A 16,250-nucleotide genomic window follows, 5' to 3' on the forward strand; every position below is an offset into this window, starting at 1 on the left:
ATTTACTGCTTCGCGCCGGTACGCTTAGCCACGCCTATCACTATGTCTTATTTTCGGGGTATGGCTTATATTGCGCAAATACGTAGAAATCCTGCTACGGCTTATTTTATGGGTATGTCTTATTTTCGGGGAAACACGGTAGGACACACACAAACCTATGCTAAAGCCATCCCTCACTGGTTAAACTATGGATTTTGCAATGACAGAATAAGTTCCATCTATTGACTTCTCTTTCAGGACCCATAACAGCAAAAATTTAACCCAACTATTCATTTTAAAAATGGGTCTGGTTCCAGGCAAAGGACTGATTTTGCAATAGGAGAACCCCTCTATGAGAGGCACACAAAAAGACAAAGCTAGGTTAACCAGATCTGAGAAACAGCCTCTATTTCCTATGTTTTGCATCATCTGGGAGCAGATGAAAAGTGAGAAGACATATAGCAAGGACCCTGTCCAGCTTTGTGACAGGTCATTCACTGTCTAACATTTTATGCCTTGACATCAAGAACCCAGAGGGCATTTTATTTACCATTTCCAGATGCAGAGAGACTTATTACCAGCCCAGCAAGTTGACTTATGTTGAATAAGGTATTTCTTAAGGTAGAAGCCATTCTGTGAGCCAAACTTATGCCCTATAAACCTTGATGTTCATTGCTACCTTGGTAGGCTGCACACACACAGGTAAGAAGCTTTGTTTCACCTAGGACAAGAATTTCTGAGGATCATGGCTAAAACAGTGAAAATACTGAGCTGTAAGAGACGCAACTATCACTGTATGGCTTAACATTCATTCACATCTGCAAGCCAAAAAGCTAGATACTTAATTTAAAAAAAATAGATTCTGTAGAAGTTGATTCATTAGGCAAAGGAATTTTTATTGCAGCCTGTTCATAATATACTGTAAATGTAACACACACACATTTGTTTACACATTAGAAAAAAAATTCTGTGGAAAACACTGAATGAGACCAATACAAATAACAACAGTATTCTAATATTTATACTTTAACTCGCATTAAAAACAGAGCACCAAAGCACCTAGTACTAACAGAACTGCTGACACAGTAGAAACATTCAGATTTGCACTCCAGCCCTTTCACTAACTGCTGTTAGTATTCATTCTAACTGTAGTTAACTGATTATGAACCTTCTGGTGATTTGCATAATGTCATTTAAGTTCTAAAAGTAGCTTTTAGTCTGCTTCTGCTTTTGGAGAAATTAGACTGCTACTTGATTTGAAAAAAGAGCCCCAGCTTCAGTTGGAGAATTTCTTATATTGCCTTTCTGTTTCCCCATCTTTTCTTACAAAGCACTTGGACCCATCTCATTTTTTAATATTAATGTTAAAACTACAGGACACCTTTAAGAGTTCTAGTGCAAATATGTTTTCATAATAAAAGTACAGTTAGGAAAGAGAGAGGTAATTAAGTCTTCCTTGTTTATATTACAGTAAATTCAGTTATTATACACACTTGCATAGTTTTTAGACTCCTATAATCTACAAAATATAATCATAATTTAACTTACTAGTAGATGATTTTCATTTTGCTCACAATATTAGTTCTGCGGAAGACCTAATATAAATATACTGGATACCCCTTAATCATCTGACACCTTATGTAAGATCCTTGTATGCTAGAATGCATCTCACATTTTGAGATGTTTGAATAGATAAATCAAAAACCAGTCTAAAATGAGACTAAGCTAATCAACTGCCAGCAGACAAAAATTACATACACTAGTCTATCTGCATATAACAGTATAACCATATATCTCCAATATGTTTAGCTCTGTAAACATAATAAATAGTTCCAGTTGTTTGTTTTTTTTTAAAACACAATCATGACTACAAGCAGGAAAAAAATTAGTAAGAAGGCTAATGAATTTGGATAAAAAATGTCTTTCATTTTACTTCTTTAATAAGAATTAGTGGAAATTGTGCAAAGGAATATTGCCACACATACCTTTTCTCATAAATGCTGTCTTTTTCTTCTTTTACAGAAGATTTGCCTGAAAATCTGTACTGTAAAATAAGAATTATAATTTGAATATACGTCAATTACTCAACTGTTCATTAAACATTCCTAGAGAACTGGGAATGCTATATACATTTTATATCCACATAAAAACTTAAAAAATAAGTGAAATGGTTAGAGCACATGCTGTCAGCTTTTACTATAAAAATATAACTTACATTATAGTATCTACTGTTTTTACTTAACTATTTAAAGGCGGTACTTTACTATTTATTTAAACTGTGTACTAATAACTAACTTTTAACTATGGAAAGTTGTCTTTTTTTTTTTTTCTTTTTAACTATTGCATTACAAGATTACTGTATTAAAAAGTTAGAGGAAAAATACACTGTTCAGATTATCCATGGCACATTTTACCATTTTCCTTGTACATCTGGTTTTCCTTTGTGGTTTGTCTCTTTCCCATAGAAAGTAACAAGAATGGAAGTGTATGCTGTTCAGATACTAGAAGCTGTAATCCCATTCTCTATATTTTGTAGGTGAAGCTATGTTTACCCTGCTTCCAACTCCAACTTATCAAGGAACCACACAGTACTTGCACATTAATTATGTACACTGAATATCTACCAAGTTTCAACTAAATTAATTTTACAATCTATTCTACCCCTCTGGATTCCTGGGCCATTGAATGAAAAGTGAACACACAAGAGTGTCTCCTCTTAGCAAACTTCTCATTGAAGGGGTGACCTCCTTCCCATATCAAAAAGGGTAACTAAAATGTATAGCAAGGCCCTAAAATCCTAGTTCTAGTCAAAAGAAAGTAAGAATGGTATTTTTGGATAGGGGATTAGCTTAAAAGTCTCTTAGCTGCCAGAAATTAATAGACTTATGCTACATCCCTCTTGTCCAACTAGCCAGACATACCCTCTTCCAACCCATGAAACTGTGCAGAAGTCTTTAAAGCAGCAAACATTTGTCTTTCATTACTAGTCTTAGACAACTCTCCTCCCCGGCATTCATTTCTGAAGCAGCAAAGGGCCTTTAGTGCCTTAACTTTTCATATCTTTGGGTTTCCAGTTTTTGTTATGTACAGTATATACAGACTAACCTTAACAGTATTTGTAATTAAAAATAACTTCGTAATTATTTGTATTTGTAAATATTTATTAGAAGAACATAATTTATAGTACTGGAAAGAGAGTAATATTACAGGAATTGATATGGTAATATCCAATTAGAGTTAAGCTTTGAAATCCAAGCGTCAAGTAACAAAAGCAGAAAAACAAATTGTCAAATATAATTCTCATCTGGCCTGTGTATTTATTGTACAATGACAGAGTAGAATATACTTGCTTTTATACCTTCTCATCCACATTGGAACCCTTTGTGTGTTCATCTGATTCAGTAAGTTGCCCATCCTCAGAAGACTCCTCTGTTACACCTCCCAAAGGGCTGCTTCCTCTTGAAGAATCATGTTTATTAATTTCATTAGCTAAAAAAAAACCAACATGGTAAAGTCTCCCTCACTAAAGTATGAAGAAGCTAACATTTTCCTCACTATTACAAGGACTTTTATGGCAATAAAATTAAACAAGCACTAGGGATTGTTGTAACTGAAACTTACAATATAAAATCATTACAACATGAAGGTGTGAAGAGTTCCTACAAAGTAAATATTGTATAGGGAATGTAATTAAAATTCTAACCATGCACAATGTGCTATATAATCCCTGTGGAGCAGGGCAGTAGGTTTATGAAAGCAATATTCCAAACAGAAATCAGTAAGGTTAAAGTTACATTATTAAAATGGGGCCAAAAACATTCACTATAAATTTAAAAGTAAAGTCTCTATTCATGAGAAAGAGTTTGACTTGTTGTAGCATGCAAGATTGTAAAAGTTTGTATACCAGAGTTCTGAATAGGTTGAAGCTCTCTTAATACAACATCAGGCTTAATGAGATATTAATACTTCGGGGAATGAAGTTCTCTTTGTAACTGACAGAAGGGATGAACAAGTGACCTTACAGTCTAATTTGGCCAACAAGCCAAGCACTTTGAACTCTACATTAGCCACACCTGCATGATGACCCTCTTCAAAAGTCCTTCCTTGAAAGATCAAAAAAAAGAAAGAGACCTAACACCTCAGATCACAGAAAATGCTTTGTGTTGTTTGTCACCCAGTAAGTCATCCTTCCTATGGACTCTCTGGAGCCACCCAGGTAAGAACCCATAATCATAGTATACAACAGAAAGCACAGACAAAGGTATTACAAATGCCCTATGCATACACAAACACTCACAAAAGCATCTAGTCCTCCTTTCACTCAACACCAGCAGTCAGTAACCCTTTTTGGCCATGAGACGGAATGACCCAGTTCAGGTCAGACCCAGCTGCCACCAGCATTTTTCCCCAGGGCAGCATGAGGAAAACTGCCACTACCACTGCTTCTCCCCACAGTGCCATGGAAAATTGACTGCCGCAGAAACGACTGCCCCCACCTCATGTCTGTGGGCTGGATCAAATGGCTCCATGGGCAGTATGTTGCAGATCCCTGCCCTATGTAGGTCATAGTGTCAACATAACTGAAAACAGCACAGATCAGTGGTGAAGAAATTCCCCATTTTAGAGAAGGCTGTCCAAGAATATAAAAAAAACCAACACAAATCAGACTGCTGGGTTAACAATGGCTTTTGGAACCAATGAAAACCATGGACTGAATATGAATCTAAGTGTTATTCAGTTGATGTCGGCAAGACGCTTTTGTTCAGCTCCAAGTTTCTCTTGAACAGGTTGGAAGTCCAGAAACTGTTACTTATTTTCCACTATACATTTCCTGCAAGGCACAGATCAGAATGAGTAAGCTAATTGAGTGCTCTTAGAAGAAAAACATTCAAAAGCACACTGCTAAATCAGTTTTCCTTAAGGAAATTAATTGACCGAAAGGAAGGGAAGGAATTCACAGAAGTATAGTCTGGTCAGCTATTCTAACTCTTTCTGCTGATGGAAACAAGAAACAAACCAAGAGAGATCAAACACGCAGTCTCTCAAGGAATTTCAGAATAGTTTTGTCTCCTCCTATGTTTATCTGCTAGTAAGAAGATTTATATCCTTTGGCTGGGTTGCTATACAAAGGTGATAAAGAAACAGACGTTACTATTACAAGATGGCGAGTCCTTTTAGTATGTATCTCTATACCAAATACAACAAGCACTTTAATGAGGTACCCTTGTATGTGAATATAAGAGACAGTAACTTTTTCCGCCATGCCAACAGGGGGGAAAAAACCTTGTCTTATATTTGAGAAAATGCAATACGTGCATTTTGGGAGGGTCCATAGGTGAGGAGTGACGGGCTTAGAAAGGACACTGGAGGAAGGATCTCCCCAGGGAGTGAAACTGGGTAGTGGAAAAGGGTGGGCAGGGTATGGGAGAAGGAGAAAGAAGTATGCTATATCTAAATGAAAATGGATGTTAGGAAGCACAGCTGGGATCTGCTAGAGTGTTTGCTTTTGGGGGGGCTTAAGCAAAGAAGTGTAATTGGGGGAATTAGGAGTTCAAGTTTTGAGGTGTTGTTTAGGAAATCTGGTTGCTTGTTCATTGTAATTTGCTCTGAGACTTTTGGATAAGGCAGATGAAAAATAAATATGCTACTCTCTCTTCCCTTATCTGTGAATTCTAGAATTCCATTCTTACCTGTTACCAAGGAATCACAAGAATCTGCAATAGGTTGCAATGTTCCAGATTCTTGAATGGGACTGTCTCTGTTTTAAACAAAAAGCAGATTTAAGAATTCTAGTACAAATGCAAAGTAATCCATTCTAGCTACATGAAATTAAAACTTATTTGTTCATTGCTTTTACCCATGAACGAAATACTTGTTTTCATCTTTCACTGGGCTCTTCTTGAAAATTCCATATACTACCAGACATATGTCCTTTAATAGTTTTGCTAGCCAAGACATTTATATTGTCAGTACTCCAATTTTGATTCATCCCTTCACCGTATCTTAGCTTAAAATACTGGAAGAGGGAATCACCAACATCACATGTCATACTAGCTCACAATGATAGAAAAAAATAACCAAGATTTGGACACACTGAATTAGTGAACCCAAATACACCAATTTTTAAATAAAATAATAATTTTACATTCACATAGCACCTTCCATCTAGATACATTCCAAAGTCCTGTAACTAATTACTGTTTGCATTAATTGTTATCATTTCAGTTACTTTAAAAGTGTTACAGTTAAAATTCTATTTTTTAGAAACCATGAACAAGTAAAAGTGTTATCTGGGGAACTGCTCAGGATGCAGGCAGCTTTAAAAGGCAACAGAAGAATTTGCCCAGCATACCAGGCAACATTAGGTACATCAGCAAAGAGCTACTAATCAGAGTGGGAAACAAGGAATGGAATAATGGGCAAGTTTAGCAAGAAGTAAAAGGTTTCTCAAAATATGAAATTTGATTTACGCAAAAACACTTGTTCAGATATAAATTCTCAACAGCTTGACAAGAATTCATGGAAAGCTAAAAATCTCTGGGATGTTTGTAATTCACAGAAACCATTGAAGAGCTGTCTGATAAAAGGCGATAGAAGATTTCTGATATAAGGACCCCTTACCCACCTATACATTACTGCTCTATTATTTATGTGAAATGCAAAAAAGGCTACAAAGCAAGCATGACTGCTCTGTAAAACAAACAAACATATCCAAAATCTGCCACCCTGTTATACACTACCTCTATTATCAAGCATTATTTTATTTCGAGATACTGAAACACTTTTCAATTTTTAGGCCAAAAATGGTCCTAAGTATGTTATGAAAAACTTTTTAAAAAGTGTACTGCAAAGTCCCAGAGAAATCTTGGAAATTATATAAAGATTTACACAGAAAACTAGGTTTATTACTGCATTCAACTGAGAAATTGACTCATAGCACTGAGCCTTAAAAATGGGTCCATATATAAACACATTTATAGAGGATTGGAAGCTTTATAGCATATCTTTACTAACCTTGAAACCTGAAATTTAGGACAACTATGATAATCACATACAGCATGGCAGTAACCACATAGAGCATGTCCCACTTAACAGGAGCGCCATGTACTGTGAACTATACCACCCACATGGGTACTCTATGCTGCATGACACACTGACACATTCAGCTCCCAGGGCACAGGCTCTCCTACTGCACCACACTGTGTGGGCACCTTGAGCTCCCCCAGCACCACAGGCAGAATACCATTGTGCCTTGGGGCAGGAAGTGAAAGCTGGAAGAAGGACGGGGAGCCCAGAGACCCTGCAAAAGACAGTGGCTGGAAGCAATCTGACACACATTGTGCAAAAGCTAATGTTATGTTAGCTAATGAAAAATTACGGGGTTCACTTTCCTTGATTTTTACCTTCATAGCCACAAAAAAAGAAAAAAAAGATTCATGTAGGTTAAAGCAGCCCTGTGCAAAGATACCAGATCTACTGGATTGTAGCAACTATATTACATGGTATCAATAATTTCTCTCTGAAGAAACCAAGAGAAAATGAATTAGCACACGATAGCAATTGTAACAACACATTTCTCTGCATCAGTGGTTTGCTCTAAAATCACTTTTAAATATCACTAAGCCAACAGCCCTTCAGGATTTTGGCAGCAAAGAAATTCTTTTTCTATAGCAACAAAATAGTAGAAAATAGGCAGTCCCTAATGAACTTCACCAAAATACAATCATAAGTGCCCAGTAAAACATTTCCTAATTTGGAGAATTAATGTTCTAAGTGAAGATGCTTCACAACTCTGTCCTCTCCTGGCTTGAAAATCATAATTAAAAAAATATTAAATGACATTAAAAGCGAGCACTTAACAGCAACAGCTAATAGCAATGTCAGCCACCAAATGCTAAACTACCACTATTTTGTTTTATGAGCTCTAGAATATGTTAAACAGGCTGGTATGGGATGGTTTGGATAGGGATGTTCCTGCTTTTAGCAGGAGACTGGATTAGAGGAGCTCCTGAGGTCCCTTCCAGCTGGAAAGGGGTAGAGGGACAGTTTACAGAATATAAACGATCAGAAATTTAAATATCACTACAATCTCAATTCTGACTCTCATGTTCCATATTAGAAGTGAAAAATAGCTTTCTAAATATAAATTACAGTGAGAACACAAGTATAGACATAATTATCAAAACACACTAAACAAGAGAATAAAAATTAAAACCTTAAGCATGGCCCAGAATAGAATAGGTAAAATACAGGAAAGCACCTTTTGACTGCCACAATGCAACAATATTTCACTTTAATTTCCTTGAGATGTGAATATAACCTGAAAGCCAGGACAATCACATGTGCTTGGACAAACAAAAGGCACAGCTTCCAGCTAACAAGTATTAAGAAAAAAAAAGAAAAAGAAAATGAAAACACAGACCCTCCCCAACAAAACCTCATATTGTATCAATATAGCTTTTTAATGCTAATTGAACAAATATATTCAGGATATTAATAGTCAGAGATCCATCTAAAACTATATCTTTGCCTTCTGTTTTTAGGAAACATTCTTTAACAAGAAAAAGTTTTTGTCAGTTGTCAATCACACTATATACACTTCACATCTAATACAAAATGCAAGAACATCACAAGCAGACAAATAACCTCTGGCAAACCATGGGAAGCTTCTAAGGAATTAGGGAACCTTATATTTTCTTTTTATTTAATTGAAAACTGATAAATTCAGTTTCTCAGGAAGAAAAAAAGTCCGAATTCAACTAAATGCAAGTATCTCACATTTAATCACTTAATAGTTTTACTTGTAAGCCTCAGTTTCAGTATCGATAAAATGGACCTGTTATTTATCCACTTTATGGAGATTTTGTGAATCCTAATTAAGTTGCAGTTAAGTCTTACAGGAAAGCAAATATGGCAAAGGTAGAAAAAGCCCAGGATTTCTGGCCATTCCTGAACTCAGTTTTTCTAGTCCAGGTGGCTTGAGCAGCAGAACCATCTTCTCCTGCTTTTGTAAGTGACTGCAATTGTTTTTATCAGTCCTGCCGATTAATGCTTGTCACTATAGTAACTCTCTCTCTGTACTGCATCAACATTCAAGGTCAATATTTAAAAGATTTTTTAGCTGTAAAGGGACCATGTATGACATGTTTGTTTCAGATCTCCAGAACTTTTCTATTATTTCTTAAACTTCCTCTCAAAAAATGAAGGTTTTTCTAATGTTGAGAATCTATTTTTCTTTTCTATTTATAATTGCAAACTTTTCTTCTGAACAAATTAAGTTTTGCAACACAGGTGAACATTATAGAATATAATACAGAATGAGTCAGGGCTCAGAAAAGGTGGAAGTTACTCAGACTGTACTAATACTTCATTAGAACTATTACCCTACCCTTTAGAGTCTTATTAATTTAAAAACCAGTCTCCAGCCACCATGGTTATTAAAAAAAATTCTCAAATATGTGAGTCAAATATAACGGATGCAGTGATGTCTTTGCGTGGGTCTAAAGAGCCTAAAACAGAGGCCCTGAAATTTATTTAATCACTGTATTAAGCAATGGCCCATTGATGTCAACATTATCATTCCTCAGTATATATGGAGAAAGCAGACCACAGATATGTACAAGACACTGTGAATTAAGCCTTATTTTGGTGCCACAAGTAGATATTTGAGAGAGAATAATTCCTCTCCAGGCAAAATATTACCAAACCACGAACGCCACGGACATAAAGAAGTCCCACTAAGAAGCAGACATGCTCAAAAAGCCCAATGGAGAATACAAACACTATTTTGAATACCTGCAAAGTGTACATTGGAGGGATCTTAGTGACGATTTCCATAAGAATATGCACAGAGAGAATATTAAAACACAGGGAGGCATTCCCATCTTTAAAGTACATCCTAGACTCTCAACTTCAATCCAAAGCTGGTTTTTTAAGTGACCATTTTGTATTAAGACTTGCAACAATAAAGAGAAAAAAAAATAAATAGTTTGTGGAAGTTTAAATTCTCTAAAGGCTTTGATATGGACAGATCATACTACACAAATGGCTGGCAGTCATTTATAGATGTTTGTTAATTATTTCTCCTCTGCCATAATTTACTATGAACAATGATCAAAAACAATGCAAGAATAGTACAAAATGTTGACTATTCTACATATTAGTGTAAAATAGAATCATGCAGCAAACTAGTAAACACATAGCCAAATTCTAGTTTTTTAAATTATTCAGTTGAGCAAGATAAATGTATTCTTTAGTATTTTGAGAAATCAAGGTCACTTGCACACAAAACAATGAAGAGAACTGTTTCAGAATAATTTAACAACTAAAAGCTATCTTGGTAGCATGCATATACATGACAATTCATATATTAATCATTACTACTATTACTCTAATGTCTTATTTGTAAAGATCAGCCTTTTTTTGTTGTTCCTGCTTGGCCTAGCTAATTGTTTGACCAGCTCAGTTCTAGTTTTGTTTACAGCAGTGGTGCTCCAAGCACAGTCTAGAAATGTGGAGACAGAACAATGGCAGTGTTAATTGCTCTGGGAGCCCCGTTGCAATTAATGCTGCTACTACTCCCCCACTGCTAAATTTTTTGACTTGAGGGGTTGGATGACATGGCCCCGATTGTCAGTGTGCAAGGTCTAACCTGGGGGTCAATAAGCAGCCCACGCCTCCACCTCCCAAACTGCCTTCTACACAAAGTTTAAGCACCCTTTCTTTAAAATCAGCATTACATTCTGTTTCTCATGCAGTAACCACATGCTGATGTATTTGGCTTCTGAGCATTGCCATGTCTAAAGCCCACTTTCACCTTATATAATGTCATGAAAACAGTTTTTAAGGAAACCTGAAACACTGTGACTAAACTATGTTGATGTTTGAAAGTACTCATTTTACACACAGAATTTAAATTGAAAACAAAAAAGACTGACCTTGCATACTCATGATAATAGTTTGAGTCCTTATTTTCTTGAAGATTATGGAATTTGGGAGTAAAATTCTGCTTTTCCACTGGGGTGAGAGTATTACCATGCTTTTCAGTTTCACAGTCCAGTTCAAACTCCCCTTCATTAGTAGTTCCAAAAAGGTCAGGGTCATCCTGAATTACATCTATCACAAGAATGTCATCTTCATATGCTTTAAGAACATCTGGAAAGTTTGTAGATGAACTCTGTGTAGGCTTCTCTTTCAATTTTTTTTCATCATTGACAAATACTTCAGATGAAGTAGAATGTTTAACTATTTTGCTGGAGTGATCAGCCTCATTACTTTTCTCTCTAAATTCAGTACCAAAAGTATCCTCAGAAGTAAGTGACATTAACTCTCTCTCAGGAAAGTCCCATGGACATGCAGAAACATGTTCAGCAAGTCTTTTTTTTTCATCTGAAAGTCTTTCTGAATCATCATTTCCAAGGTCTTTATTGGTGATTTGGTAAGCTTTTTCCTTTGCAGTGGCCAGAAAAAAGTCAGAATATACTAGAGGGGAATTCTCCTTGCTCCTGTTCTGCCTTACTGGTGTAGCAGCAGAATTGTCAAGAAGTTCCAGTGGACTGTATGTTTCTCTTTCAAACGATCTAATGTAATCCACTTTCCTGGATTCAGTTTTATTTCTCAGTAAAGGAATTTTGAAATTTGACAGATTTCCTGTGCTTAACATTCTCACTAAGCCTGGAAATTCCTGAGTTTGTTTTGTAACAGGCATCTCAGGGTTACAGATCATTTTGCCTACATTATCAGCGCACATACTATCTTGGGAAGTCATGGCTACATTTTTTGCTTTTAAAGCACCTTTATTTTTATCTTGTTTTTGTTTTCCTGACAAATTTAAGGTTATCTTGCCTTCCTGCACACTGCCAGAGTTAAAAGTCATGGAACTTCTACCTTTGTCTAATGACAACTCCAGGTTTTCATCTTTTGTGACCCTCAAAGCTCCATTAATATCTGAGAGAGATGATTCTAGTATTGCAACAGAAGCTAAACATTCTGTATTAGAATCTGTTATTTTACACGCATTTTGTTTGTTAATTTCTGTCATGGACATATGCAGATCTAATTGCTTGGAGTTATCAGTTACATCCATACCTCTCAAAGTTTTGGTGTTTTGATGTGAACAGCCCTGGAAAGAAGTTAAGGAATTTTTTTTTTCTATGATGGATTTATCTTTTTTAGGAAACCATACAGAAGTCCTAGCACATGATTCACGAGGCCAAACATTTTTGCCAGTCATTGGTATTGCTCTTTGACAGCTGAATGCTTGCAATTTCTCAGGTTTTTTAAACAGTTTTTCATTCAACAATTTTTTCTGGCAACTGCCTGAATCACTGCAGCAATTAGAAATGTCACTGACCAATCTAATCACTCCAGGACTTTTCAAGTTAGAATGATCTTGTGGTGCCATACTTTCTGCATTAAAGAAAGACTTTTCTCTCTGTGCAGCTTCAGGGAGCTGAAGATTCTTCTCAAAGCTATCTTCTATGGCACCAGGTTTCACACACATTTTTCTACTGACTGGTTTAGGCAGACTATTTAGTGCTTTTTTAGTATTATTTTCCACATGGGCATTTGATATTAGATCACATGAAGATGATAAACAAATTTTATTGCTATTTAATTCCCCTAAAACTGCCAAAGAAACCATTGCAAGAGTTTTATTTTCTGTATGTAATTCACACTCGCTGTTGACCCTGCCTGGGAGAACATTCTGGGTTGCTAATTTTTCTGTTCTCTCAAAAAGCTTCATCTTTTTCCTGGGCTTTTCACCAATATTCCATTTGCTTTCCCTGAAGCACTTATTTCTGTTTAGAGAGCATGAAAAACACTTCTCTCTGTTTTGGCATGTTCCTTCTTCATCAAATGATATAATCCCCCGTGCACACCATCTCTCAGGTTGCGCTGCATTCATACCACTCTGTCCAGTAACACTGCCAGGACAAACAGTTTTACCGTGTAGTGCGTGCAAGAATCCACTATCAATTTTATAACTGTTGTTGCTTCCATCAACTGAAGACTTTACAAAAGTATTAAGGTAACGGCAGTCATGTAGTGCCACAACTGGATTCTTTTCTGCTATGGACAGCAAACTGTTATGTTGTTTCAAGGCTTCTCTGCACTCATCTTTACATTCTATTGATTTGCTTGTCAGTTTATTTTCAGCTGTTTGTACAGTCAATCTCTGTAAACACTTGATCTTGGTGATTTTATTTTTTGTTCTATTACAATCTACTGCAGAACCGCTTGCTAAACAACGGGATGCTGTTCTCTTGCTTTGAGTCCCATCTGACTGAGGTAGTTGAAAAGATTCAGAGTAAGCTACTAGTGATGATGTCCTTACACTGGATTCTTTTGCTGTATTCTGAGCAGTCTCTAGCTGCTTTTCAACTTGTGCATCTGGAACTTCGTTAAGGTCCATTCCTTTTTTCTTTGCTAATTAAAAAATAATCATTGTCAATTTTATACACTAATACAACAATTGATTTAAGAAAAAAAAATATATGGTCTTGTTCAAAAAAAAATTGCAAACATGGTTCTTCCAAGGCCACCCACAAACAAATAAAACTTTGTGTAGAGCTAGAGTGTAGTTATGATGTAACATTTTGCCAGTGTTCCCACATACAGAAAATAACCAGCAATATTAACAGGCTTACTATATGCATTTTATAAAAATCTTAATAAAGCTGCAATAATGTGTCATAAGATAAAGCATTTGAATGCACTGACAGTTGCCTCAAACATACCTAACTGACAAGATTTTTTAAGCAAATGTAAAAATGTTTACATTTTAGGTAAAAACTTTTGCTCTTCCTAGTGGATGCAAGAAAACAAATACTGTTTAACAACATATTATATCTGTTATAGGAGTATAAAAAATGCAATAAATCAGGGCTTCTCTACAATGAGATTACTGTATTTTATGCACTATATATTATCATTTATCATATTGATTAAACCAAATATTTCTGTGAAAATTTCAAAATGAATCAATAAAACCTTGCAAGAAAACTAAAACTTTCTTGTGTAATATTTGTTTTCAAAATAAGGTTCAAATTTTCAGTTGTCCCGACCCTAATAACTGTGTAACCCATATAAAAGACTTCAAATATAGGGGTTTCTAACAAACTACTGTATTACCACAAAGAAATCAGAAGCAATAATAATGCTCCTAGATTGCAGCCTTGCACTGATAGGCAAAGACCGACCCAAGTTCTCCTTCACTGAAAAATAATTCCTTAATGAATGGTTTTTAAAGGCAAAATTAGTTCCTCTCTCAGACAAACATTAGATTTTGCATCTTTATGGACTATTTATGCTTAGCTTATTTTTTTTAAAATGTCCCTCATTTCACCAATTCAAGACAATGCCCCGTTAACATGCCAACAACAGATTCAAGTGCATTTTGTTTCTGTTGCTTTTAAGATAGTACATTCAATGTTACCTAAAAAAGCAGTAAGATCAGAAAATTTAGACCAATGTAATATGTCTTAGATGCAAACAAAGACAATGACAATGCACAAGGGATACTGAATAAGTTCTCTTACTAGGTTTCCTTATCTTTAATTTTAATTCAGATGAAACCACAGTCTCTTCATTGCCATCTGTCTGTCTTTCACCATCATCCTCTAGTCTGTTAATGAACAGATCATTTGTGGGTGCAGAAATAACTTCTTGCCCTGAAGCCTGTTGCTTATCCAGCTTCCCTTGTCTGTTCCCTTGAGTAGTCCCGGTAAGAGAAACCCTGCTTGGCATCAACCTCTCCTCTACATATTCAGTTACCCATTTTTCTGTTGAGGAACTCTTCTTTCTGTTTTCTGAGAGTCTTCCTCCCTCAGAGAAATTTTTACTTGCTTTCTCTAAAATTTCTGCTTCATTCTGGGATCCTGATCGCCACAATTTCACAGAGGAGCTCCTGGCTCTTTTCCCTACAGTTCTCTCTCCTCCCTGAAGGCTTAAGTTTATTGGTTGTAGGTTTGTAGCAGATAATTTGCCTCTCTTTATTGTATTCCCAGCTCCCTCATAAGGGACTATCATTGTTGGTACTACCATGGAGTGCTTACTCCTCCTCTTTGGGCTCTCTGTACTTTCCTGGAGGCCCATGCTCTGCAGCTCTAACTTCAAAACAGAGCAGAAGTGCTCACCCACTTCCCCCAAGTTACTTACTGCTCCTTGAAGGCCTAAGCTTTGGGACTCCAATTCTAATGAATGCTTCTCTCTCTTTCTTGAGCTTGCTAGTTCTTGAGCACCTAGTGGCTGCCACATCCCTAAGGAATACCTACCCCTTTTCTTTGGTTTCTGTAACTTTGGTTCCACAATCAGCCTGTCTTGCTTTCCCAGATTGCCTTCTTTGCCTTCTTTATCTAGAGGCCCGGACAAGCCTACTTCTGCCAAAAAGCTTTCACCCCTCTCCCCAGGACATCGTTCTTTCTCCTGGGGTCCTGGCTCAGACAAAGAGCACCTGCCCCTCTTTCTAGGGCTCTCTGCTGCTCCCCCAGACCCCAATTCCACCGACGCATGTCTGTCCTCTTGGACTGGGCTCTCTGGCTCTTTCGGCACCTGCACTCCTGGCTCTGAAAATGAGCGCTGCCTGCTTTTCCCTACGTCCCCCACGGCGCCTCCACTTCTTTCATTCGGGCCCCTGTGCTTTCCCTCAAAGGCCAGGACTCGCTGCCCCAGAGTCAAAGCGTCTCCATCCTTTTCCCTCCTGCCTCCTACCCTGCGTTCGGCGCCCCCGCTGACCGGGAGGCTGCCTGCCTGCTCTTCCACCCCTGCCACCTGCTCCGCCAGGCCCCGCGAGGAGTCTCCGCTTTCCGCCTCCGTGCTCTGGACTGCTCCGGAGCCACCTGCCAGCGCCTCTACCGAGGGGAGCAGCTGACGCCTCCGCCCTGGCGCCCTCGCCCAGCCCTTACCCGCGGGCAACTCGGCCACCTCTCCCCTGCCCCCGGCAGCGTCCCCCGCCCCGCGGCCTCGCCTTCCCCGTCTGCTCCGGAGCCTGTGGCTGCCGCCCCCGGGGGGCGAGACCGCCAATCCGCGGCCGGACCGGAGCTGCGGCATGGCTAGCCCCACGGGGCCTCGCGCCTACCCCTCCCGCCTGCGTCTCGCGCCTCGCCTCGCGCCTGGCCTGTCACGCGCTCGGGCAAGCTGGGCGGCTGGTCATGGCCGCTGGCAGCCACTGCGCAGGCGCAGGGCAGGGTGGGGTGCGGACGGGGCCGAGTTGTCAAATGGCCGACTGGGTCGGCGCGCGCGGGTTTCGGGCTAGACCGCTCTCCCTTCGG

The 16,250-nt window shown here is 38.0% G+C and overlaps 1 protein-coding gene across 1 annotated transcript in view; it reads right to left on the bottom strand.

The window, feature by feature from the left end:
- The window catches only part of TOPAZ1 (testis and ovary specific PAZ domain containing 1), a 68,633-nt gene extending 52,604 nt beyond the window's left edge, over positions 1–16,029 (bottom strand). Inside the window, exons 1-5 of the mRNA XM_019533662.1 lie at positions 14,520–16,029; positions 10,917–13,407; positions 5,670–5,737; positions 3,338–3,468; positions 1,965–2,023 (exon numbers count right to left, since the gene is read on the bottom strand). Coding sequence (XP_019389207.1) covers positions 1,965–2,023; positions 3,338–3,468; positions 5,670–5,737; positions 10,917–13,407; positions 14,520–16,029 — 4,259 coding nt within the window. The remainder of the gene's footprint in view (positions 1–1,964; positions 2,024–3,337; positions 3,469–5,669; positions 5,738–10,916; positions 13,408–14,519) is intronic.
- Between the last annotated feature and the right edge of the window lie 221 nt (positions 16,030–16,250).

Source organism: Crocodylus porosus, unplaced genomic scaffold (genome assembly GCF_001723895.1).
Source record: "Crocodylus porosus isolate Cpor-Errol unplaced genomic scaffold, CroPor_comp1, whole genome shotgun sequence".
In the NCBI taxonomy this organism is placed as follows: Eukaryota; Metazoa; Chordata; order Crocodylia; family Crocodylidae; genus Crocodylus; species Crocodylus porosus.